Source organism: Myripristis murdjan, chromosome 19 (assembly GCF_902150065.1).
Source record: "Myripristis murdjan chromosome 19, fMyrMur1.1, whole genome shotgun sequence".
In the NCBI taxonomy this organism is placed as follows: domain Eukaryota; kingdom Metazoa; phylum Chordata; class Actinopteri; order Holocentriformes; family Holocentridae; genus Myripristis; species Myripristis murdjan.
The window spans coordinates 14,437,996-14,465,546 of record NC_043998.1 but is presented as its reverse complement, the minus strand read 5'-3'; the positions used below and the strand labels follow the sequence as shown (position 1 = coordinate 14,465,546).

Below are 27,551 nucleotides of genomic sequence, written 5' to 3'. Positions count from 1 at the left end.
ACACACACAGATCACTGGGCATGGACCTCTCTTTCATTTCCTGCAGAGAGGGAAGCAGTCCGAGGTAAATCAAGGACTCACGGAGAACCCTGCGACCCCTTTCTCACCACCTCCATACCACTGGCATGTGTGTGGTGAGTGTTTATGCAAGGTGATTGTGTGTGTGTGTGTGTGTGTGTGTGTGTGTGGACAGCTGGTGTTTGCTTGTGTTTACATCTAAGGGCCGCTAATTCAGGGAGGCAAAGGCAGAGATGGCTGCAGAGCTGAACTCCGCCTTTCAAAGGCTTTTCTCTCTCTCAGCTCCATCCTGCCTTTCATCTTCTCCATGGGCCTCAGATGTCATGTCCCCATGTCCATCTACGAGGGGAGGGGGGGTGAATGTGCTGTTCTCAATTCCTCTAAAATAATCTACATTCGGATGTTTGCTTGTATATGAATAAAGAACAATTTTTGCACATTTTGTAGAACCTGAATTTCATCTGTGTAATTAAAAAAAATTCAAACAGCAAAGCCACACATGATGACCCGTGACTTTCCCCCTTCTTAATGGCATTGTTGTCCTCCTTGAACAACGATTAACAGACCAGCTTAAATCACACACTGTGGCAGGGATGATTACTCATTCATTTTCCCCATAGAGAAAATGCACTGGATTCACAATGCCATATTTGGGCAAAGGCTTGTAGCGTTGTGTCAGACTTTTGAGGTCTCTGTCTTCCTCCATCGCCTGTGTGACAAAGATTGCTTATTTCTCAGAGAAAAAGAGAGAGGTTTGTAGAACAAGACTTTGTTGTCTGTCACTATATTAAATCTGCTCGGCTGAGAGTTAGCCAAGCGTGAGATTATGATGCATCCATCTTCCCACTGTCATTATTTAACACTCTGGCTGCCTGACTCTCACTGAGACACACACACCATTATACATTTTGATCAGCGAGCCGAATGACACTTACACCATGAAGGTCACAACCCCCTTCTTTTAAAGAAACAGCTCACCCAAAATACAAAAAATAAAACCATTTTTCCAGTTACCCTTGTGCAGTCTATCCATCCTGATATTTCCAACAACAACAGCTCTTTCCAAAAACAGTGACACAGTTAGCCAACATAACCCACAGCCCTTGGCAGGGAGGAGATTTCTTGGGAACTATTTCCTGCCGAAGAACAACAAGCTGTATCTTTCTGCCTCAGATTCATAGCTGGGGGCGGATGCATACAGTTTGCATGTGTTCTTTCAGCAGGAAACGGTCCCCAGCACAACTCTTTGCCCCTGACCGCTGTGGATTATGTCAGGTATCCATGGAGACAGGAGATCACGGTACACTGAAAACCTCCTCAAATTACACAGAAACTCTTTGGGTGGATGGACCGCACTGGGGATAAGGGGGAAATCTTTGAACTGTTCCTTTAAGCACACATTATATTCCTTCAACTGCGGAATCAATACGCATATGCACACACACAAACTATACTGAATAGGTCGACATACGATATTTATTTAGGAACACAAAAAATGATAAGTTAATTATCAGGTAGTCCACAAATATTGTGGGAATGGTATCATACAGTCATACAAGGGGGAAACATACATGAGAAACCATTTAGGAACAGGCCCACCCGAAAACGCTCTGATTGAACCAAATAAAGTATGAAGCATGGAAAAGGATGAACTGAAACATTAGTTTAGTCAAAATAATAGGAAATGGGTTATTTTATCCATTGTTATATCCATAATCCTAGTCTTCTTTTTACCTTTTAAAAAAGACCTTCAGCTATTCAAAATATCTATCTTTCTCTCTTCCTTTATCAAATTAAAAAATAATAACCCTGACAGGTGAAATTAAAAGGGGCAGACCCTGCATCTAAAATATTGCCGTATATCAGGGTCATCCCTGAACTGTCCCCCAGCAGTATCAATGGACCAGGGACCGGTCAAAACCAGAAACCTAAATGTTGTAAAAACCCCTCTACAGTACAGTTTCTGAGGGTATAGATATATATATATATATTTATATATCTGAAAGTAGTCTGTAGTGTCCCCGAACAGCCTGCGGCGGACTTCCCAAAGCTTCCCGAGCCTGAGCAGTTTGTTTCTCTTGTCGACCTAGATGCAAGTGTCTTGGAAAAACGGCAAAAACGCTCCAAACAAATTTGTTTTAACTGTGAGACACTGACGTTTACAGTTTTAGCTGTGTAGAGAAACACAATTACTGCATTTTCACGTTAGCTTTGGGAATAACCTCCACCACCCACCCCACCCCGCCCGAACCCCCTCATCCCAGACACGTGTCTCGGCTTCATGTATGTTTGCTACAAAAGATGTTACACGTTATGAACACATCATGCAAAGTGTCAATTCTGCTTAAAAAGAGTCAAAGATGGAGTAGTCGTGTTATCGTTGTTGGTTTTAAAATCTGGAGCCGTTTTTAGCTGCGTTTGATTTGCTCTCCAAAAAAAAAAAAAAAAAAAAAAAAAGGGATCAACAAGTCCCACCCATTTTCAAAGCCATCTCCCTTAACCTACTTTCAAAAGAAAGAAAACAACAAAAAACAATTAGCATTATAAACTATATTATAACAAACCATGATTTTTTTTTCTTATAATAATACCCAAATCCGCAGAACCTTATGCAGTGGACAGTTGTAGTCTTGAGTCCAGGTTTAAAACTCTGTCAGCCTACTGCTGAAGGAAAAGCCTTTGTAGCGAGGATCAGTTAGCATGAGCTAAACCAGAGCGGCTGCTGCCTTTTAAGAAAAACCTTTAAAAACATGTCCTGCATCGTCGTCGGCAACGGTTGGTTTAAGAATCCCTGATTGGCTGAAAGAAGTCAGGTGACCACCAGGTGAGGTAAGAAAAGTCCCACCTTGACGATGGGGATGAAAGTATGGAGGTGTTTCCTCTAAACACTAATGTGTGTATATGTGTCTGTGTGTGAGTGTGTGTGGAAATGTGTGGCTTGTCATTCATGTGTATGTCTGTGTGTGTGTGTGTGTGTGTGTGTGTGTGCGCAACTTGATTAACTGACCACCCGCTCACATGCATACAAGCTCACACTCAAGTGCGTGATGAATCGAGTCGATCTAAAACACTGCATTGCCAAGTTCCTCTCTCCTCATGCAGCACAGACAGTTTCTGAACACAGAGCACCAGTGGCAGAAAACACTGGCTGAAAAGATGAAAACAAAATAAAGACAAAAAAAGAAAGAAAAAGAAAAAAAGACAATTAAGGTTGCTGCCTTGAATCGAATGTCCTTGTCTGGAAAAAACATCACAAAGAATCCTTGGGCGTGACGATTTCTTTTCTTTTTTTTTTTTTTGTGTTTTTTTGTTTTTTTTTTTTAGTTCCATAATATTTCTCTTATCTATGCATTTACTTAGGAAAAAACTAACAAAGATTTTCAGTTGCTCTCTTATTACTATGTGTGTGCGTTTCTTTTTTTTTTCTATTTTTGTATCGGCATTTGCATTGGTTTTCTCCTCTCCTTTAACTGTCCACGTTGAGTTTTCCTTGGTTTTGCGTAGTTTCCGTCGCTTTCTCCATCCATCTATACCACGCACCCGCAGTTTTGGGAAAAAAAAGACCAGAGCCCGTTTTCACCCATTTCCACATCCATCCCATCTAATTCCCCCACCCATCTTTCCCTCCCCCCATCCATCCCCCTTTACCCTCCATCCCCAGGGTGAGTGGGGTGGGGGGGCTGTTGAGTCCCGTTCAGCCCCTCATCTCTCAGCCTCCATCGCTACGCTCGCCTTCTGCTCGGCGCCTGCGTGCGGGTTAACGTTTACGCCCGTGGGCCAGGCGGGGCAGGGCTGTGAGGGGGGCTGCCCCTGAGTCCAAAGTCCCTGTGGGGGTTGGGGTGCGTTAGGTATGTTTGGCGGGACCCCCCAGCCGCCAACCTGAGGGGGCGGGGGCGAGGTGGCCATGGAGGCGGCCATGGGACTGCTGCCGCTGCCGAAGCTCTCGGACGCCTTCAGCCGGGAGAACATGGTCAACGCGTCGGGGAAGTTGGGGGGCGTCGCTGGTGTGTTGGCTGGGGTGCACATCTGAGGAGGGAGACACAGGACCATTAACGCTGTGGCAGAAAACCTCAATGAGATATCAGTGAGCTTTTTTCACATTCCCACTGAGGCTGGGTATTAGCAAGGCCATCACAATACAATATGAAGCATCATACATGGGTCACAATACAATTTGGCCTATGAAGATCCATATTTTTTTTCCAGGAAAGTGTGGACTCTAAGATATTTTTTAAAAACCTTGAATTAGTAAGAAAAATAAATTAATAAATAAAGCACAAAAAATTTAATAAGACATTCAGAATGTTCAGAATATATATTTAAATATGTAAATATAAAATTAGAAATTCATTAAAATTACTAAAATTCATAATTTAATTACTATTAAATTATTTAAAAATTGCCATGTCAGTCCAGGTTTTCTGCAAAATAAATAAATAAATGAATAAATAAATAAATAAATAAATAAATAAATAAAAATGACAAAAAATGCATCTTCAGTAGCCAAAGCAGGTTTTTACTTTTTAAGGAGAAGAGAATTTCATTTAGGGTTCAGACGGTTAATTAAAAAATTTCCTTTCCAATCTACTGAATTAAAACAGGATCAACACAATACATTTACTTAACACAGCGCACTAACAAGTGTAACATTATATGAAAATGAAGTGCATAAACAATTCATTTCGATATAAGGAGATAGACAATTGAGACAGTATAACAAAAAACAATATCACCATAGCTACATCAATTTTTCGCCACATTTATAATTCCTAATGAAGTATTTCTACACATGAAGTCAACTGTCTATCACTTAGATACATACTACCAATCTGTGATCTTCAACACCTGGAAGGCCAGATTTAGTAATGTACTGTAATTTAATTTGGCTTATCCACTTCCTCTTAACCTGCCTACTTCTACTTAAATCAGTGATTTTTCTCCCAGAATGATTTTCAGAGGCTCATAGAGAGAGAGAGCTTCTGAACCTGTTGCATGCAGCTGTGGGTTACACATGTAGGTGGAGAAAGCGCTAGCGACAGCATAGAAAGAGCACGAGGGTGAGTATTTCCAGGCGAGGAAAAGTGAAAGCTTCGTCTCTTATTCAAAATGCAAAATGTCTTAAAGCAGTATTTTGGTCTTTAGAGGCTACTGTAAGAGAAGAAACTGGCATCTCTGCCTCTTTCACAACACATTTCTCCCTGTATGCTTGCTGAGAATTGGTTTAGAAAGAAGCTCTTGCTCTTTGACTGTGAAGGACTGAAACCAAAATATAATGTTATGATGTTATAAACTCTTGAAACATTTTCTGCTATCAAAACCCACTGCAGCTGCATGTTATATCTGGACAACATCACATCATCTATATTTGCCCATTTATCCACAGCAATAAGAAAACCACACCACCAAACAACAAAGTAGTCCCTGAAATGCAAAGCGCATAGCCAGTAAATGTCTTTAAACTATATTTTTGGGTGGATTTTCCCTTTAAAGATGACATACCGGGTAACAGAACTGGACGGAATGCTAGGGAAATCCCAGGCGCTCCCCGAGGGATCCGCTGATGACATTATGGTCCCACCCACCCATCTGTCACATCGCAGTTCCTGACCTCTGTTTACATTCACTTCCTGTTTCATCTGCAGCGGTGCGGCCTCCATCACATCAAAAAAACCTGACTCTCCTGAGGAATGTGGTTGGTTAGACTGTAGCTCATCTCTCCTTGCGGACACATTTACGCACACACACACACACACACACACACACACACACACACACACACACACACACACACACACACCAAGACACACACTCAAACTCCGGCACACAGCGCACCCCTGTCCCTCCTTCATGTGTCCCCCTGTACTCTGACCTGTTACGTCCCTCCATTGTGCCAGTAATGTTATCATTCTGCTGCCAGCAGTTCCTTTGGTAGCTCTCTCTCTCTCACACACACACACACACACACACACACACACACACACACACACACACACACGCCAAAAACAACACTGTAATGTACCACTTTGCAGGTAATAGGCTGTGTGAACAACATGTTTGGCTGCTCAGAAATAGTTTGCATTCAAGCACACATCCTCTTCCTCATCCTCATCCTCCTCATCCTCACTCTCACAACATCTCACAGGCTTCCTCCTCTGTGCGTCCCCTTCCATCTGTGACCAGGAAAACAACGAACTAGTCCGCAGGCCTCAACTCTCAGAGGAAAGCACGGGTGGAGGGCCGAGCTCAGCCAGGAGGCCTGCCGTCTAAAAATAAGGGCCGAGGTCGAGAGGCTAACGGGGACGGCACCTACATGACAACGTAACCCTAAATCACAAAGCCCGGGCTGCAGGACAGAGCGATCATGCGCCTCGGAGAGGTTATGAACCAAAGACATGATATTAGATTATGATTTAATGAAAACTGTCACGGCAGGTTATGAGCTCACATCCAATTCAAAGCAGGACATCTTTATTAAACCCCATGCGACTGATTAAAAAGTAATCACATGGCTCCTATTTCACCCTCCGTCCGCATACATTACGATGCATCCGACATTCAAACGAGCCAGGCATTTCTGAGCCGCGTACACAAGGGTAAGAAATTCCTCTTTTTTCAGCTTGTTTTTGCTCCCTTAATCAGAACTTAGGAGCCACTCTGGTGCTTTTCAGGGTCATTTTTATTCAGCGTTTCAATGACACAATTGTACTACATATCGGCAAATAAATACTCGATTTCAGAACTGACAGCAAATGTTACAGTGGAAGACAAAGATGCTTTTCTTCAATCTTCCCCCAACCAGATGATCTTCTACACTCCAGTGCTGAGTTTGAAAAGCTGAAATTTTGACTACTCAACAAAATATATACTGCAAAAGCAATACTTAAAAACTGAGGGCATTTTTCACCCCCTCACTTTTAATGTCATTGGTATAGTATGAATTCAAGGGCATTTTTGCCTCAAAGCCCGTGCTTATTTCTGACCCAGGTAAACAAAATTCCCCCTGCTGACAACTGAATTCAGAAACACAAGATGACCCTTTAGGCTAACTCACTCTATAGATGTGCAGATTATGACACACAGCCTTTTACGTACAAGCAGCCTTCAGGAAAAAAAAAAAAAAAACAGAGTGACAGCAACACCATGCCTCCCCTGGGGGTGAAACCGGACCGCCTCGCCCCCTAAAACTGCTGCGTTGTGCAGGTCCTGGGGCTGGGCTGGGCCAGGCTGGGCCGGGCCGAGTGAGTCTCTCAGAGTGGCACAGTGTTATGAAAGGTGAGCGTGACCATGGTGCCCTCTGACAGGAAACGCTGGCTCATGTCTCTGAGGCTGTTTCCTGCGGTAAAGAGACACCCTGGAGCGCTGAGGTGACCTCCAAACAGTCCTTCCTGTTCTTGCCAAGCAAAAACTAAGGCTAGTGGTTGGGTTTCTTAAGCCTCATGATGAGGCAGGTCAGAGCCATTCAACTGGCGGCCCGCAGGCCAAATCTGGCCCACAGCAACTTTATCAGTGGTCCACAGCATTATTTATAATATTCAGTATTTCCCCCACAGACTGCAGTCTTCTTTGCCTCTCTGAGTGCAGTGTGGTGAACAGTGATTCCCACAAAGGCTCTTCTGGAGGTGCAACAGCACAATACTGGCACATGCACCACAAAATTAAAAAAAAAGAAAAAAAAAAAGAAAGAATAATCAATGTAATGTAATACAATGCAATGTAAGAATTATATCTGTTATTTAGCAATGAACCCATAATAATTTCTTAATCAGAGATTTGAAATCTGATTTAAGATTTATTTAGGCCTACTTCATAGGGACAGTGCATATGAATGATTATTTAAAATCAACATAAATATGCCAGATTATGCCTACAGGCTAATTTTCATCTGTCGTCCATGGGCAGGAATACAAGACAGATCAGAAAACCTCATGCAAAGGTATGAAAACAAAACTACAACAAATGAAATACCCATCTGAAAAACGGCCCAGCTTGGAAACTAAGACAAAATGCAGAGGTCTGACATTTCACATCGTCCTCTGAGACCTTTGCATCTGACTTACTCATCCATAAACTCGATCATGCACAGATGAGTAAATACAAATACACACCTACAGCCAGCAAACTCATACAGAGACAGTGGAGGTTACACACACTAATTCAGCTTCGTTGGCTTTTATTTGATTTTACAGCAGAAACAGTCAGGGCGAGAGACGCTGACGACAAAACACGAGTGCAAACACCCGGTTCGTGCCTCAAAAAGCAACCGGCCCACCTTCACACTCCCCCAGTCACGACACAACACAAGCCAACACACCTCTATGTGTGTGTCTGTGTGTTTGTGCGCGAGTGTGCATACCAACCTTGGACAGAGTCAGAGACGCAGACGGCATCGACCCACAGGGAAGAGGATCTGAGTCCAAAGACACAGCATCTGTCTCCTGTGTCAGGCTGTCTTAACTGGGATCTGACCACTTATCAAGACTCACAGATAAAGGCAAAGCTGTCAGCGTTAACAGTCTGAAGCTCTATTAGCCAGTATTATGAGAAACTAATGTAATTTATGAACTACCCCTTGACCTCTGCGTTTCATGGAACACATTGACACGGCATAATGAAATAATGAGAAAGCATATTGCCCTGGATAAAATGGTAAGAGTTTTACAATTCAACAAATTCTTTTTTCACAAAGCAGACCCCAGACCTCTTCAAAGCATTACACTGCATCATTTAAAATCATGCAGTGGAGAAATGCTGAAACTGTTTTAGCACTGACAAACTGCTGCATCTTTTCACTGGGCTTCAACAGAGAAAGCCTTTTAAGCCTTGAAAATCCCAGCAGTTAAGCTCCTCAATACTAAAGCAATGGGTGAAATGTACTGTACAATTCTAAATGGTGCCTTTTAATTAATAATAATAATGATAAAAAAAAAAAAGCCTCACTGAGATTAGTTCTGGCCAAGAAGGCAGCATAAAACAAGAATACATCAGTTACAACAAGGACAACAAAAAGAGAACAAATAGATGCACGGAAACATCCACTTAGTGCACAAAAACAACTGATATAAAACACACCTCATTTAAAAACTCATATAGTCACAATATATTAAAACTGCACACAAAGGCACTGACCAAATCTCTTAAATTTCATTTTTTTTTTTTTTTAATTGAAACAAGTTGAACATAGGAAACAGAGGATATAAAATTAATCAATGAATGAGGTCTGGGTTAAAAAAAAAAAAAAAAAAAAAAAAAGCCAACCTGTCATTTAAACTTGCACAGAAAATGAATTCAAATCCCCTACAGATCTGCTGCAATCACTTTTTTATGACAAAGAAATTACACCAAACACAAAATGAAGCTGAAAAAACAGAGAGATTTATTTGCATGGAATCAAAACACTATAAGTAACTTGCACTGGAAATTAAATTTTGTAATGTTAAATGATGTCTGGTACTTTTCCATGATAAATTACTAAGATGATTAATCGATTATTGCAAACATGCAAGTTTATGTGGAATTAAAATCTCTACAGTTATTACGAATGAATTCATGTCTCAACTTTTCTATATTTTCTAAAAACGCTATTCTAAAAATTTAAAGAGGCTCTGTTTTCCAAGTTCAGGTGTCACGTTTTATTAGCTGAACCAAAAAGTAAATATTAACACCACATAACTCTGAAGACCAGCCTTGAGTCAGAAAAGAGAAAGCACCTACAGGAGTCAAACTCTACATGAGTCCTGCACAGAGATTTTAACTTGCTCTGGGGCAGATCTCTGAGGAAGCAGGTTACTGTGTTTTCTTTCTGCGTGTATTAAGCGGCCTAGTAGCAGATTAACTCTCTCTGCACTGAAGGAAGGACACAGGGAAATACTGCAAGGGCTGCTGGGACGCTGCATGCAGACTGAGGCTCAAATCTGACAGGCTAAAGGGCGACTGTGGGGCACGTGAGCTGCCTCCAATCGCAGTGAGATAACATTTCACTTGAGAAACTGACACTGACTCACACACACACGTGTCCACAAGAAATGCATCTACAGTACAGAGGTTTTTAACGGAGTCTGGGACATGCAATGAGAAGGAAAAGAAAACATTTTGAGGGCACAGTTCACAAATTCGTGGCTATGAGATAATAGTGCAGTATTCTTCCTTTCTCCCAGGAGCAGATTGCGACTACAACAGATGTTTGTACCAGAGGATCTTTGGGTGCGGATCTGCGTCCCTGTAAGGAAGCAGGTCCAGGCCTGTTGTCCGGACCAGACAACGTTTGTCCTCAAGGATCCCTGGTGTGGACCTGCAGCAGGTTTGGCCCACCCCTGTATCTGCTTCCTGGTAAGGAAGCAGGTCCACGCTGGGAAGGAGGTCCGCGCCCGGAGATCCTTGGGGACAAACAGTGCCTGTTGCAGTCGCAGGGAGAAAGGGAGGAGTACTGCACACTCCACTCTCGTGGCCACAAAGTAACTAAAACATGGGAACAAGTTAATTAAATTCTCAAAGTTAATTCTCAAGTTAATTCTCAAATTATGTTTTTTTTCTTCTCATTGCACTTCTTGGACTCTGTAGGTTTTGCTCTTGTGCCACAAACCTCCAGCAGCCACATCTGGCACCATCATGGAGGTCCACTAGAGAACTGGCTGTGTGCAAATAATGGATAAATATTTAACAGCCTGAAAAAGATTGCTGTGCTGTGAGAGCTGGTCGATTCAGCCATTTTATAAGTAAAAGAGAACAGTCTGATAAAGCAGTTTTGTTATACAATGGTAACTCTGACACAGTACATCTGTTTATTTTATCCCTAGTCTCTACTCCAAAGCAGTGCTGAAACAACTGGTTGATGAATCAGAATCAGAAATACATGAATGACCCCCAAGGGGAAATTTTATCAATTTGTTGGTCAAAAGAAAATTAACTGATTATAATTTTGTAAACAACTGCTTTAACCTATTCCAGGTGTTTCCCTGCCACCTAATGAATGCTGGGATAGGCTCTGTCTCCCCCCATCAACAAGTGGACATGGATTATACCGCATGATGAGTGTGAGCTTTTTCTGATATCATAATACTGTAAAAGCATGGACACTGTTTATTCCACTGGATGAGAGATGGAAAGCATTTTTTGTCATGTAAGTTTACCACAAAGGCCTGCAAGTAAAACTTTCTTTGTCAGGGACTGAAAGCAGCATGTGGTGAGTACTTGATACAGATATCACACATAATGGGTGAGGCACTCTTTTAACCATGTCCACTGAGAAGGCCAAGTTGTAAGTTTTGAAACAACATCAGCTGTTCCCAGCTGCCTGTTCCTGCCAACAATCTGAGGACCTCCAATATGGCAACCTGGAAGCTTTCTCCTTGCTGTCACATACAGATATAAACACATACACACTCAGACAGAGAGCATACTATAGCTATCTATTTGCTCGGCCTCACAGAACATTTGCTGAAAATATACAGATGGAGAGACAGGGGGAATAACAGACAGCGTGAGGGAGACTGTGTTCAAAACAGAGCCAACAGAGAACAGTTGCCATGGGGACGGTTGTTATGAGGAGGGAGTAGAGATCTTTGGTTGACGGGACAGGGCTTGTGCAGGGCGTTCGACCGGCTCTGCGGTCACAGCGGCACGGCCCGTCCACCCTCTCTTCAAGTCTGTTTGCTAAGCCCTGCATGGGGAACGCATGGCCGCCTGGCTTCAACCACTCCAAACATGCCTGCCCCGGTCTGCGGTGAGGCTCCAAAAACCTTAAACACTCCCCTGTTTGTGTACATAAGGGTGTGTGTGCATGTGTGTGTGTGTTTGTCCACAAACAGAGATGAGCTGGAGTTATTTCTAGTCTAACCAACCGCATTCCTCAGAAATATCAAGTGTGCGTATGTGCCGAGGTTGAAGAGACGCTTTCTATACCCTTAAATGCTTCTGTAGAGGCTCTAGTTACCTCCGCGACCCTGACTGACCTCCTCCATGTACTGTTTACTTGCGCGCTGCAACCCCTCGACACTTACAAACCACGCAGTCGCATTCAAATTAATCTCATTTTGTTCACCTCACATCTCTTATTCAACTCATTTTCTCGCCGGCTATGTTTCCATCCAACTGTCAAGCGAATTTTAAGCAAACTTTGGAATGTGCCTTTCCATCAGCTGCGTTGAAGTAAATATACAGACAGCCAAAAGGGGAAAAAAATCCACATTCAAGCGAAAAATGAAGCATCTTAAAAGAACTGACTAGAAGTTATTGTTTCTTAGTGTCAGACAAAGTTGGCCATGCTTTCGTCTAAAGACGAAAACAAAGAAACACAGTTTCTAATATTCTAATGCACCAACTAATGGGCAAACTGCCATGAGGGACACCTAATACATGAGAATGACTGCGGGCATAACATTTCTGGAGGACCTGGTGGAGAGATAGTTTACAGGCAACATTTCAGCATGTCCACAGCCACTTTTAAATTGATGGGCAATGATACTGTGACATGCACCAGGCTGATCATGCCAACCAGTCGTTACTGTTTATTCAACAAGTGCGTTCCCATTGCTATTTATCATGTAGTTTGTTTATCAACAAAAAAACTCCACTTCAAGCAAGCCTCTAATCTATAGTTTATTGAATTTTGCAGTTTCCATTGAGCCTTTCTAATTCAATACATCATAATTAGCGTGAAAGCATCTGAATGGAAACCCGAATTGTTTTGCTCTATCAATCCCTCAACAGCGAGGACTGGTAGGAACATCTGATGTGTCTGTGTTTTCTCGTCCTTCCCTATCTTTCTCACACTTAACTCTCTCCATCCAGTGTCTGGCTGGTTGCTGTGGTCTTACAGTTCACACATCGTATGTCGGAGCTCTCAGGAGCCTTCTTGCTGAGAGAATACCAAGATGCAAGAATCACAGAGACACATGCAGCTTGATGTCTTCGTCCTCACACTCCCAACTCACCAACACTGCTGAAAACTTCATATACAGAAAACAGAGGGTTTCCAGAGATCACAAAAGGTTCAGGAAACCATGGGCACGCTTTACATTCTGCCCCTCAAAATTCCTGAACTGAACACTAGCAATTCACAACGTTTTCAAAAACAGATAACGATCAATTTTTTTCTTAATACTTTTCTCTGCGTTGAAGACATATGCACAGGAACTCTGAAATTTAGGTGGGTGGCATCAAATAGAACTCTCCCCAGAAACCTCCACAGGCCAAGTGGCACCTAGGAATTTTTTAATAGGATAGTTAGCCTACATTACTTGCATATTGTCATTTAGATTCAGTAGTTAAGTATTTTCTGAAGAAATCTTGGATAGTTTCTTTAACAGTATTTAGTGATCAAAAGTGACAGTAAAACAATCGTCGTCTTGCCCAGAATGTGTGAAGCATCAAAACTGAGCTATTGCTGGTTAGCAAATGGATCAGTTGCTCTTACCACTTCAGAATATATTTTTTTATTCAGCACAAGAGGACTGGTTGTTATTAGCTCTGTTAATTATCTGAATAAAATTGTGAAGATTTCCAATGCCTAGGCCAGGCAGGTGGTCCAAAAGCAGGGGAAAACACCTGAAACACTGATTGATAGGAAACAAACAAACAAAAAAACGTCTCTAAGCTTGTTGGTGTGTCAGTTTGGCTGAGGAGGCTGCCCGGCCTGTTTAATGGTATGGAAAATACTGATACTCATGTTGACTGGACAATGTGATGCCAACCAGCTCATAACACTCTTTCCCACAACAAATTTGACAACCTGCAAAGCAACATTGCATCAGCAGCTACTACAAAACAAGACTAGGTGTCCATAGTGATGGCTGGCCCACATTGGCCATGCCTCCAGGCCTGCACACTTCAAAATGTTTAACTGGCAATTTGTTAAACCCCAGGGCAATGTGTGCTGCTGTTCCTCAAGCCGAGTTAAAGTAAAGAGTGTTATACATAATGTGTATTGGGACAGAAAACACTAGCTTACCACACTTTTCCAGACTTTACTGCTACCCCAAACTTTTCAACACTGGAGGAATTATCCAAGACAAGACTTCAACTAAGCCCTGGATTTTGACTGGTGTTCAGTATAATGTGTGTGGATGGGGAAGGAGAATGTCACTGTCAAGCGGGTCATAGCACTCTACAGCTAAAAGAATACACTATAAAATTCACTATATAAAATCTGACAACATGTGCAATCAGAGTAGATATACCAGCAACAACAGAGTTTAGGTGAATCAGGAGGTGAATTGGGAAAGAATTGAACGAGTTTTCCACATTTTCAGTGAAATCCTCAAGCTTTTCAAGACCGGGAGATGGATAAACTGACTTTCCATAGTTTTTGTAAATACTAAGTATGTATAGAAATCCTGGAATCACCGCTCCCTGCCACCGATGAACGAGAAACACATTGTTCAACACTAATTAAAAGCATTATTGTCGTGTCTGACTGATGACAAGCCTGCTAACAACTCAACACCCTCATCTCGGGCCTGGGAGCATCTAACAGCTAGTTTTCCAGCTCTGCTATTGGCACTGACCTCATAACACTTGGCTGGGTCAAAAAGGCACTTAACCTCTAACTGCTCCACTGGAGCTGCTAAACGGTGAACAGTGGAAGTCTGTAGCAGTACTGGGCAGCTCCCAGGTGTGAATGTGCTGAAATGAAGTGTGCAAGTTCAGTCAACCTTGCCTGAATGAATAAAGAAAATGACAGGATGTGAGGAGGAGACATATTTAAACTATAGACTACACCTCCTCTGACAAGCTTGAAGGGCTGGATGTGTGGGAGGATGTCTGAGGTCCACCAGCATCAGGCCTAGACTAGTCTAGGGTGTGCACACCAAGTATGTTTGGGGCATTTACTCTTTTAATTAAGTTTTGTTTGGGCAGGTGAGAACAATGGCATTTAAACATGGGTGCGCTGAAACTGAGGGCCTCTGCATGTTTCCAAGAAAACTGCTGTGCAGTTTGTTGAGAGTAAGAAATGTAATCTGAACCAATCACAAGAAACAACTGCAAAATGCAAAGTTCAATGGGTACATGAGGACAGATGTTGACCTTATAGCCTGCAGTTACTCATGATTGGAAAATTGGATTTGTTTTCACTCCCCTTGACTACCCAAATCTCTAACCTCGCAAGAGGAGTGCACTCAGTTGAGTGCAGTTCTACACCGGGCAAATCTCCCCTTTTCTGGAGTAAAGACTACTCTAAAAGCTGAGCAAATTCATTCAGTGTGAACCTAAACAAACCAAATACAAGAAATAGGGCTGCACGATATGATAAAAAAACAGAGATTATTTAGGGGAGTGATCATTTTTGCTTTAACTGAAAAAAGCAGGTACAACAGGGATGATGTGATTTTTGCTGGGGTCTGCACCAAACCCTCAGATTTTTTTATTTTTTTTTTTACATTTGTTGAATATGATTTGTAGGCCTGGGTATCTCTGTAGCTCTTCATTATTTAATTTGTAATGGTATACTGTCACATTTAACCTTTATCAAAAAATTGCAGCTGCTGCAATTTGATATACCACTTATCTACAGTGTGATTTCAAGACAATTTTGATTAATTGTGCAGTCGTACAAAGAAAACTTGGTGGGGGTATGAGAGAAAAAAATGGAAATATATGGCAGACCAAGTATCTGATAGACAGAAACCAGGGAGCGAGAGGGGCAGACAGAATGAAAGAGGCAATATCAACAGAAAGCCAGATGGAGGAACAGGGAAAGCCACGGGCAAAAACAAAAAGCTGCAATGACTTGGGTACTGTATAAGGAAGGCTAAAATACAAGACAGTGCCTCTCAGGGCTACTCACCCAACCCTCTAACTGTACATGATGCTGCCTGCCTGTTAAATGTTTAAAGAGGGAGTGTTCCTCCAGTGTGTATGTAGCCTGGCAGGTTAGCACTGCTTCTTTGTTGTGGAGCTGCAGCTCTGCAGTCAGATCCTGATGCAACCGTGACCTGTTACTCACAAGTTTATCACTGCAGCATGCCAACCATGATAACACATACAGTAATAACAGGTCACTGAAGAGCTGCATTCCACAGTGCAGGAACAGGCAGGTTTCAGAGAGACAAATTTGAGACTTATTAAGACCTTCTGATAAGAGGCGCCTTCTAAAAAGTGGCATTTTCAAATGTATTTTAGTACTGTGAAGTAACTGTGAAGAAGTCAGATGTGCAGTCATAACCATTTTGCCATAGCTGCTAACCAGGGAAAAAATCATTTTCAACAGCATTTTAGATTTAGGACTAAAGTGAAATCAACCAATCTGAGCTAGAGAACAGGGTGTAGCCTGCCAATCAGAGCAGTAGCTCATTCTGCTTTGCTGCTAAGTCACCGAAACAGCCTATGAATTTCTGGGTATAAGAGCGGCACTGCTGTAGATTATTAAAAACATTTTTAAATTTCAATCTTAACTGTAAATGGGAAAAGTACCCCTCTTTAATAAGATCTGGAATTGAATTTAAGACCAATTTAAAAACCAAAATAAATACACAAAGCAGGCAAACCATCCTCTTTATGACTGAACACAGCTAATAAAAAGATCTTAAACTTTTAAAGAGCATTACAAGAAAAATGGCAACAGGAAATTAATGTTAAGGGACATGAGGACCAATTGTTCTTTGTAAAGCAGACACAATGCCTGTTTTGTATTAGTCTAAAAGTGGACAAAAAACCCATCAGTACATGATGAAAATATAAGTTCTTAATTAACTATTTAAAATGTTTTATTATCTTTCAGGAGGTTAAATTTAGATTCGTAGATAGGCTTTTTACAGATGTACAGACTCCCAGTACCAAAAGGAGATTTTATCTTTTAGGGAAAAAGTAATGGTTGACAAAATTAAAAACAATAGCTAACTTAAATGTCTGATTGACAAAATAACACTTCTATGTACTACATCTCCCATATTTTAGACATATCAGCTGAATTATGATTTTTCCAGAAGGATTTTGAAAGGTAACTTCTCAACTGAGCTTACATAAGCAGACTGCAATTTCACTAAGGGCAAAAAAAAAAAAAAACGAAACAAAACAACAGGACCTCCGTCTGTTTGCCTACATGCTATACCAGTCATGTGAGGAAAATTTACATTTCTCTCTGCATTTATCAGGAGGCAGTAGAGGCTTAGCATTAGCTGGTTCGCTATCACAAAGTGTCACCACATCCAGCACAATCTCATCAAACCTAAACCAGACCAGCAACTCTCTCTTTCTGCATTTCAGATCCTGTCACTGTGACAAAGTTCATAGACACCGAGGTGAAACTCGGCTGTGATGGGAGTGGTCCGAAGTCACGTTTAGCTAGATGTTTCTTTCCCACACAAAATAAAGCTGGATGACAGGTGCTGGTGAACACTACAGTAAACTAAGCGACCCCTCCCAATGACTCCTAGCAGCTGAGCCCCTGAGCCTGTGTGTGTGTCTGTGTCTGTGTGTGTTTGAGAGTGTGAGTGTGTGTGTATTGTACACCCTTGTGCGCGTGGTAGGATTAATGCTCCCCCGGGACTCAGTTTATCATTAGCCAGGCTGTGCTGTGTTGGTGTGTGTAATCTGGCACTTTATGACATACAGTTTCAGAGGGAAAAGGAGAAAGACAAAAACATAGAAAGAGACATGAGGAAGAAAAAATAAAAAAGAAAGAAACAGGCAGTGAGAGCAGCAGTGGGCAGAAGACAGTAGGGAAACGGGACTGAGTGGAGTGTGTATGAGGGTTTGTGCCGATCAAACAACAAGGTACTGTTTGAACCAACAGCACACACTGCGCTGCTCAAAACAATGGCTAAAAGGCTAACAATAGGTGTCCAGCAGCCCACTCATATCTAGAAAAAGGAGTTTGGCCTCACGGCTGGCAACAGACGCTGCCAACAGAAACTACCAGGCCAAGGGTCAACGGGAGGTGGAACAGACAAAAACTACAATACAAATACTCAGAGTCAGCCTGTGAAAAGATATCTCAAGATCTCCTCAAGGCAGCTGGAAATGTCCCAAAACTGATAAAGTTGCATTTTTTCCAATTCCAGTTCACATGGGTATGAAGTACAAAATGCCAGCTTTGTATCTGAATCCTCAAATTGAAAATCGACATTGCTGCCACTTGCCTGGACAATAATGGCGCTTTTCCACTAGTACCTACTCGGCTCGCCTCGGTTTCGGTGGTTTTCCATTACAACTGAGTACCACCTCGCCGTCGGTGGAGTCGTCATAGCGAGGTGGCCACACCGCCAAGCACAGAAAAGTCTCCACCTCTTCATTTGATCACGGTACCGGTTTGCTTGCCATTTTTCAACTTTGTCAACTTCAGCAATGATCAATGCGCACGGTCGCTGTTGCCGTTTTCTTTTAGAAATGCTGGGTTTGGTTTTCGTGAAGGAGTCCCTGTCCAATCAGTGACCTGCACGGCATTTACGTCACATTTCAGCTCCATTCAGCTTGACTCAGCTCGCCTGTAACCCCGGCCGAGTAGGAACTAAAATAGTACCAGGTACTACCAGGTAGTGGAAAAGCTTACAAACCGAGTAGAGTCGAGCCGTGTCGAGCCGAGTACTAGTGGAAAAGCGCCATAAGTGTCAAAGTAATTCACCTGACACAACTGTCATAGTGTTTGTTAAGTATTTGTCAATGATCTATTTGTCATTCCTGATCCCTAATTCACTTTCAAACTTGATGAACTTGACTTGTATTTAGATATGATTTGCTTGCAAAAACCTATTAAAAATATTCAAGTTGAACCTGTTCTGAGGTTTACTGGTAAGGGACTTTTAACAGAAACACATTTTGGGGAAGGAAACTAATTTTTTGTGCGTACAGGCGACAGTTGGCTGGTGTTTCCCCAAACAATTCCCCTGCCACCATCACACTCTGACTGGCCAAAGCGGTTTTTGGAGTGAAAGGGGACCTGCAGAGGACAGCTGGGTAATTGCCAAAGTGCCTGATAAGTGGTGAAATTTCCAGAGTAAAGATTTAGTTGTAGCTGAATTTGTTTCAGGCCCTATATTTAGAGTACAGGAAAGTTAGAATGGAAAGTTAAACTTATTTCACAAAAAAAGCCATATTGGAACTGATCAGCAATGTTTAGCTTTAACACCGTAAGGGATGTTAAATCAAACAGTCTTCTATTATTGCTAGACTAAAACCTGGGCAGACTACTAAATGAGCCTAAACAAATGCATGCAAAGTAAAAGCCGGGTTGCAAAGAAATATAGTTTGGGTCCCCAGTGAAAAAGACTGAACTTTTGAACTGTTGCACCTACAGATCCGAAGTAGGAAAAGATCCAACAGGAACTAGTAAGGAGTCATAGGATACGAATGTTAGCAGGGAAAGCCGGAAAGGGAATAGATGAGAGAGGGGAAGGTGGTGGCACAGGAATAGCAGGACTAGGTAGCAGCAGAGGGAAAAAAAAAGGTATCAGCAGAGGAGTCAGCTGATCTGAGCCCAGCTACTGCTAACCAAAGAAAACAGGCCAGGGACACACAATGTGACAACGCTCTCTTTATCCAACACACAATGTGCCCATGTGCTGCTTGCAGTTCCTCCGCCACAAGCCTTACCCTACTGTGTGTGTGTGTGTGTGTGTGTGTGTGTGTCCGCTCATTGACTTCAAGTATCTGTGTGAAACCCAATCTAACTCCACTGCTCATAAACACATCTGGTCCCTGCAGCCATCCCACATGGATTCCCACTCCCTGCATCCCCTGAGCCAACGTTCCTGTGTGTGTGTTTTGTGTGCCTGTGTGTGTGTGTGTGTGTGTGTGTGGTTAGGGTTCTGGGAAGCGTTGCTCCTGGAAACATGCAGGGCAACACGCTGGAACATGCTGAGTGCAGGCCAAGCCTCTTCAGATGTGGCTCGCTGCCTGGCATGGCTGCACGATGCATGCACTAACTCTCTCTCTCTCTCTCACACACACACACACACACACACACACACACACACACACACAATATTAACAGATCTAGATGTGATCAGCTCTGAAACCTGAGCCACACTGCTGCATCAACACTCATGGGAGCACATGCACATGTACTCACACACACAACAGGAGGAAATAAACTGAATTTCACCTCATTTAGAACTTAATAAACTTCTGTGTGTTCTCAAGTCTGCAAGCGGGACAGGGTACAACTTGTTTCTATTGCCAGAGACACAAAGCGGGCCTGTGTTAACTCAGTCATAATATCTTCTACCCAAATACCTGGCATTGCCCTGCTATTAGCCTATTCTACACTGCATGCCGGCCAAATGCCCTCTCTGACTCCCTTCCTCCCTCCCTCTCTCCCTGGTTAATCCTCCTTCTCCAGCATTCTTTCTTTACTCCCGATCCATGCATCCTGTATCGGTTGGTTCTCCTTACTGCAACTCCTCCAGCTTCTGCATCTACGGTGTTGGCGATGAGCGGATAGAGGTCGAGACAGCGAGAGGAACAGAAGCAGACAGCTATCCATGTTGTCACATCATGATTTATGACGGTAATTATACCTCTGTTCTTCCGCATGAGCACAGACATGCTTCAAATCTTGGTGAGACAGCCAGCATGTATGCAAGAAAAGTTGGGATTTGCTAGAACTCTTGATTTTTTTTTTTTTTTTTTTTTTTTTTGGGCCACACCCGGACACCAAAACCACATGCTTGTAGTTACCAGAAACAACGCCACACACACACACACACACACACACCCAAACCCCTCCTCCTTCCCCCTGCTGGGTGTTCACAGTGCCAGGAAGCAGTTTTAAAACAACCTCATGCCCGCTTTTATCACTGCCCTGCGGTGCCCAGTACTACCTTGTTACGTCACTGCATCGAGCCAGTCAGAGCTGAACGCTGCTCCTCACCAAACTCCACTTTCATTCACTTCTGATCGAGGCTTTGCTCGTGACGTCAGTGACAGACGGCGATCATGGTGCAATAAAAAAAGGTGATCAATCAAGCCGTGGGGCTGTTTGCTCATGACTCTGTGGGTTGCGGTATGTAGGCCAAGCCCGGCTGCGTTCAGCAGTGAGGGGAAAACGCTGTAAAAATCTTCAAACAGAAGCTCAGAGAACAGAGCTGAAGATGGCTTATTGCATTTCCATTTTAGGTATTTAGCTGATGTGCTTGTTCAAAGCGGATTGGAATGAGCGAAACAGCAGAATAAGCTTCATTTCCTAGATTATAAACATTACAAGCAGCTAATAGTAACAACTAGAAGGGTCAAATCAACAGTGACCTGACAGTTTCTGAGGTATAATAAAAAAAGTGTGAAGAAAGAAAATCTAAGTACAGATAGCAAAGACATTTTTTTATCAGCACAAGAGCTTGTAAGAGCAAGGGGGAAGACACAGCGGAAGCGCTATGATTCAGGATGGAGAAGAGAATGTGAGGTATTCCTTGAGGAGATGAGTTTTACTGCATTCAACCACTAAAAAAACAACAAACCATTCAAGACGACAGCCCTGATTTGATTGCCAGGCTGCCGCACATGAAGACAACACAACATTTTTCTTTTCTGACCGCAGCTCAGGCAGAGATTTACACATGTGAGGCAGGCTTTGTGGGTGAGTTAGTTTCAGTTCAGAGCCCAGCTCAGTCACATGGCAGGGTCACATGTTCCCAGACAGCGGTGGAAGTCAGTCGGCTAGGCTACTTCCTGGTCTGTGGTCACATGAGGTTTCATTCACTGTGCTGTGGCTGAACGTGCCCCACATGCAGAGGAATTAATCACACAATCACAAATATTGTTGCGCGCGCACACACAGACACACACCCATACTATAACGTCTCAGCGATTTTCTGACACCAACTTAACACCTTGCAGATAGAGGGAGCAGTTATGGTGTCATATGAAGCTGAGACAAATGGAGCTGAAACCTGCCTGCCCCTTTTTTCAACGTCCTGGGCTACGGAAGTACATTATCTATTCATTTTCTACTTAAACATTTCAGAATTTCCTAAAATAACTAAGCTGTTAAATGAACGAACCACCTGCAGGATGAATCACAAGCATGGAGGACAATTTTGAAAAAGTATATATGAAAAAACAGTAAAGGCATGGGTAAGAAGGTGTGCATGACATCTTTTAAGGGGAAATGATCATTTCATACAGCATTGAGTGATGTCATCACTTAATTCCCTTTCTCTCATCTTAAACTGACATAATAAATATTATAATAACATCATAAGGATGAGTGATGGCTCATCACAAAGAAAACAAGTTGGAGGCTCTTATTGTTGACATCGGCAACTCCCCCACACAACTCCACTGGTGTTCAAGTGCCTTGGGTGGGATTTTGGGCACAGATTAATATTTTCTATATTGTTTTCAGCTTTTTGACAGACTATTTCTTGTTGTCTGGAAATGCCACAACTCAGAAACTCGGTATCAGGCGTTGATATGTCCCAGTTTCCTTCTGATATTGCAAGCTCAAGGGTGTGTTCATATACTTGCTAACTTGTAATATGATATTTCTGATGTGCACTTGAAGGCACTAGTTGGTCTGATGTGGCTTTGGAGTGGTTTCTATGGTAACAGTGACTTCTCTGATCAATGGCAACACACTAAAGCTTGTGGGTGGTGAAGTATTTCACAACAAACTCTCAAATACAACAGGATATCTTGAAAACAAAACTGAAATCAAACTGACTGATGGTTTCAACAAGAACATACAGGCCTAGTCTTTTCCCAAGTGTTCGTTACACTGTGACAACATTACAACAAATTCTTTATTGATTTCATTGTCATCTTCATGTTCCACCGGCTTGACAAAGGCAAGAAGTCATGGTGTAGGATGTTGTACAGACAGTAAAATATTAGTAACTAAGTAGCAATGGGCTTTGCTGGCCAAAAGATGATGCATACTTTGGATTTTTCCAAACTCTCCGTTGTTAAAGAACTGACAGATAAAATAACTCTGAGTGCTAGTTTATGCAGTAGCAAACAGTAAACAAAAAATCTCTCCAGTATAAAAGTCAACAGATCTGCTTTCATAGTTCATTGTTACTCTATTGGTTGATGGTGATGTTATTCCTTTACTATGTTATTCCCACCTTTTCATAGTGTGAATAAAACATTTGCTCTAACCTAAAGCCGAATGAAGGGTGCCATGAATTTCACCTTTCCTCAGGGAGAGCAGTCAGTTCATTCATTCAACACGTGCTCACACAATCACAATCTCGGAACGGTGGGTACCGAGCTCTCCTCTGAGGTGAGCTCTGTGACTCTGGTCAGAGCGAGCATGCTTGCTCTTTGTGCTGGGGGCGGAGCTCGTGCTAAAACAACAGACAGAGATGTGAACAAGGCATAATAACCCAAGTCCCCAATGGGAAATTTACTTCCAGAACTGAATGTTTCAGATCTATGAACACAGAGAGAGAGTGTGAAGGAGAGGCCGTGGCAGGGCGCGGTGTCCTCAGCTGTACCGGCCCTCCTCTGCTGTGAAAGGGTCCATTTTGGGTCGGTTTGAGCTTCGCATCCTGTCGGAACGTGTTGCGGTGGCAGTGTTTGTATTTGCAGGGAGTGCAAACTGAGGATAGAGGGTGGGGGAGGTGTGTGTGAGGGGGTCACAGAGCTTGTTGGACCAAGCCTAATTCCAGGGTCAGGCTGCCAGCCGCTACGTTGGCCCCATTTTGTGTAAGTCATGTAACACTGACGTGAGCTTTGATGACGTTATTCAGCTACACACAAAGATAGATGGACAAGGCCACACACCACAATGCATGCTTGCATGATCCTCACTGCTGCACACACACGGATAAACGATACACTATCTATAATGCGTGCCTTCACAGACATTTGTAGCTTATTTGCATCGTGTGCCAAAGCATAGGCTCTCTCCTGCTTGGTATTGCTACTGAAAGGAAATAATAATGACATGGGCTTAAAGCTAAATCCTTCACCATTCACAGCATTATGCAAGACTGTACTGGTGAGTGGGCGAACCAACCCTGCCATTTGATATTTAATTGGTAATCTCTTGCAGGATATAAACCTCTGACACAAAATACACAAATGTTTTGGTGCATGAGCGCAGCGCAGGTAAACAGATGGAGACTTAAGAAAGCTTAGCTGAATGCTGCTCCACTGACCAACACAAGTAGGACAAATCTGGTTAGCAAGAAAAAGTGAACGACACCATCCTGTTGTGGCGTTTGACTGATAACTATGACGACTGATGATGACATTTGAATTCATGTAGAGGCTTTTACGACAGCGTTTGGGAACCCAAAGTAATTTTCTTCTGAAATTACAGTAACATTAACAGGAAGTGATTGGCTTCATCATAATCAGCCTCACACAGACACTTTTTGGAACTAAACAATATCCCACAACAGCTCACTACACATTATCCATAAACTAATTAACCTAAATCAAAGCCTAACCTGCCATGGTGCCAATTACCGCATGTCTACTGGTTATACGACAGGGACATTGGGGTGGGGGTGAGGCTTCTAGCCAAAACAGTGGGTTGAGAACAGTCAGTGTTTGTTGTAATATAAAACACGAAACGGTTTGGCATTTACTACAGAAATGTAACATAATGTTCTTTATGTTTACTATAAACTGAAGATAGAGCAAGAGCAAGACAGAGAGAAAGAGAGAAAGAGAGAAAGAGAGAGAGAGAGAGAGAGAGTAAGAGTGAGCACAGAGTGGATTAAATCTGTATACCAACCAACACTGTGGCCTGATAAGCTGCAGGACATGCTGGCCTACTGTAGTACTGTAGTGACTCACACACAACTGCCAGAACATGCACAAAATACAACCGCATGCACGTAAAGTACACAAACACACACAAAGACACACACGTCTGCATCTGCACAAATGAAACGCAAACATGCAATTATGCAAGAGAACAAATATAACAATAATTCACCACCCCCACGCACACACCTGCTCTATACTCACACTTCCATTATTCTGCATCTATGGCTATCAGGCCGAGCCCCATTTGACGGACAGGGGTTAAAACGGCTTTTGGCTAATTGTTTACTTCCAAAATTAAAAGTAATTCTACGTGAGACACTTCCTGGACTAAATCTGAGCTTTTGTTTACTGAGAAGGTGATAACGGCGCTCTGGCTATCTTTCGTATAATAAGGACATGATAAAAAACAATCAGTGGTTCAGTTCTTTTCTGTGAAGAATGACAACAGCGCACTACAAGCAGGCTATAAATGTACACACCCACATCATGAGACAAAAATCAAATCCTCTTTTAGCCCAATCTCTCTCTTCCTTCCTTCTCTCAAACCTAAAATGTCTACTAGTTTGATGAGACCATCTGACTGTCTTTGCCACACGAACACTGCAAGCTCTCAGGGCAAGCTCAAAAACTGATCGGCGATTTCGTCCATATACCCCCCATCAATGTCAGGGTCTTCCAGGAGCAGCTGTTGCTGGATGCTGCCATGCATGCAGCTGCAAACAAAGGCTTGTGTGCTGCCAAACCGGGCTGCTGCTGCTAAAAGCCCAAATACTGCTAGTGTTTCATCATGTTCAGCACCCCTGTGTGTGTAGCGTCTCCAGCAGCCCTAATGCCTTTCAGTTTACACTACTTATGTTGGCTCCCCCTTAAAAGCATGATTCAATGATTTATGTCACAGCAGCAAGAACCAAAACGAGGCTAAATGGTCATATTTCCAGAAAAAAAAAAAAACAGCACAAGGGTCTGCTTCAGAAAGGCAGTTGTCCTTTTCCTGGAAAGAGACTTTTTTTTCCTCTTATCCAGAAACTAAGGGGCCCTTCTTTCCGTTTTGCTATAGCTGATAGGAAGAAGAATGAGGAATTTCATGTATCCACATCTCTCCCCCTCTCCCAGTGTGGCTGCTGCTGCTGCATGCCTGCCTGTGTTTATTTCTGGAAGCTCACAACATGGCCGACATGTGCTTTGTTATTGTTAGTACAACATCATCACTCTTGGCCTATAAGGGCTGTTTATCATTCCCCCCCACCACAACAACAGCCGCCATCTAAAAGATATGCTGGCCTGCAGAAACATAAACACTAGGATTATTATAATAATAGAATAAACAAGAGCACACTATTGCAAATTGGTGATATCACCCTCATGCACTCACCATTTGATGATGATGGCCGTATGGAATATTTGTTTCTTGAAAAAAGGCACTGAGGGCAGTCTACAACAAAACAGACAAAAGATGAATGACATTTGATCAGTGCAAGCGTGATACAGAAAAGGGATCAGACGTTTTAAAGGCATGTCTTAGGTATTCACAGAGGTGAAACATCTCTCATCGTGAGTCTTTTCAGTGTTGATACAAATAAAACCCGCACACTGCAACGCGCTTCTGCCGAAAAATGTGCTAAATCTATTTTCAGTTCACTGCAGACGAAACAATTATGTAGGCTAGTCGATACAAAGGGTCGATCATCTTTATTGCATAATAGCATTTGCTGGGCTAGCCTGTACACTGCTGTCATGTGGCGGATTATAGTATTTAATCTAGAGTAAACTCTAATTGGATATGAGAGCTGTACGGTTTACCCTCCTGCCTTACTATACATTTTACCTTCATTTAACGGGCAGTCTAAAGAACAGCTTCGGTTACTGATTGGCCAAAAGCGACATTTCATTACAAAAAAAGTTCGGTTTGGAGGTGAACCAATTCTGGCCACCTAATTCAAGCGAATACACTTTAATTTAAGGGGAATTTAAGGTTAAAGCGACGAGAGCTGACAGACGAGCTCCAGTCAAAACTAACGGGCAGTCAGACATAAACATAAGCCATGTCACTTCCCTGCCGACTCCACCGTGAAGCCGTTTCTTTTCTTTTCTTTTCTTTTTCTTTTTTCTTTTTCTTCTTTTTTTTTTTTTTTTTTACCTCGAACTGCCAATGTGCCGCTTGCAAAAGCTGCTTCGCCTGGTCCGCCGCACAACCCGCCGTCAGGACGAACTGGTTGATCATCACTTGATGTTTGAGTTCATCCATTTTCGACGAAGCTTGTGTCCTACTCACGGCTGGCACTGAAGCAGACTTTCGGCTGTGTTTTCTCACTCTAGTTTTATTCCTCTCCGTTTCCCCCCTGCCTCAGTCGTCCACCATTACAGCCGGTTGAGCAAACACAAATATTTACTGTAGGAGCGGTAGTGGAAGGAACACCGCTTGATTGACAGGAGCACGCAGCCAATGAGGTGAGAGCGTCGCCGGTGGGATTTGAATGCTAAGGGATAAGGGTTTCCGATCAGCCGATTTTTCCCCCTTTAATTCGGGTTTATATCGATACCAATAACAGGTTTGACGCGAAGAATTTACAGCCGTGAACGTGGCTCACAACATCCCGAAAATCCGCCCCTGAAATCGCCGCACAGGCTGCAAATCTGCCCTCGAGGACTCCGTGAGACGGTTTGTTTTGGACTACAACTCCCGTGAGCACGCGCTTTGTTTGCAAAGTTCTAGAAGGCAGAAATTTGTGAATGACGGGCGCTCTCGTCCAATTCCCATGCGCGCTGTGTCACTATCTTGCCAAATATGGTAAACAAATCCACCATCGCCAATTACATCGCTCGGAGTTAACAGTAGGGACAGCCGACAGCCACGGCCGAGCCGGAGTACATTCAGAAGCGTC

The 27,551-nt window shown here is 42.8% G+C and overlaps 1 protein-coding gene across 1 annotated transcript; it reads right to left on the bottom strand.

Annotated features, from left to right (window-relative positions):
- Positions 1 to 1,476: 1,476 nt before the first annotated feature.
- On the bottom strand, positions 1,477 to 27,212 carry ubald1a (UBA-like domain containing 1a). The gene is made up of 3 exons (XM_030077598.1): positions 26,807 to 27,212; positions 26,042 to 26,101; positions 1,477 to 4,044 (listed from the first exon to the last, which is right to left on the bottom strand). Exons 1-3 carry the CDS (start codon positions 26,912 to 26,914, stop codon positions 3,721 to 3,723), a joined length of 492 nt encoding a protein of 163 aa, XP_029933458.1. The 5' UTR covers positions 26,915 to 27,212; the 3' UTR covers positions 1,477 to 3,720.
- Between the last annotated feature and the right edge of the window lie 339 nt (positions 27,213 to 27,551).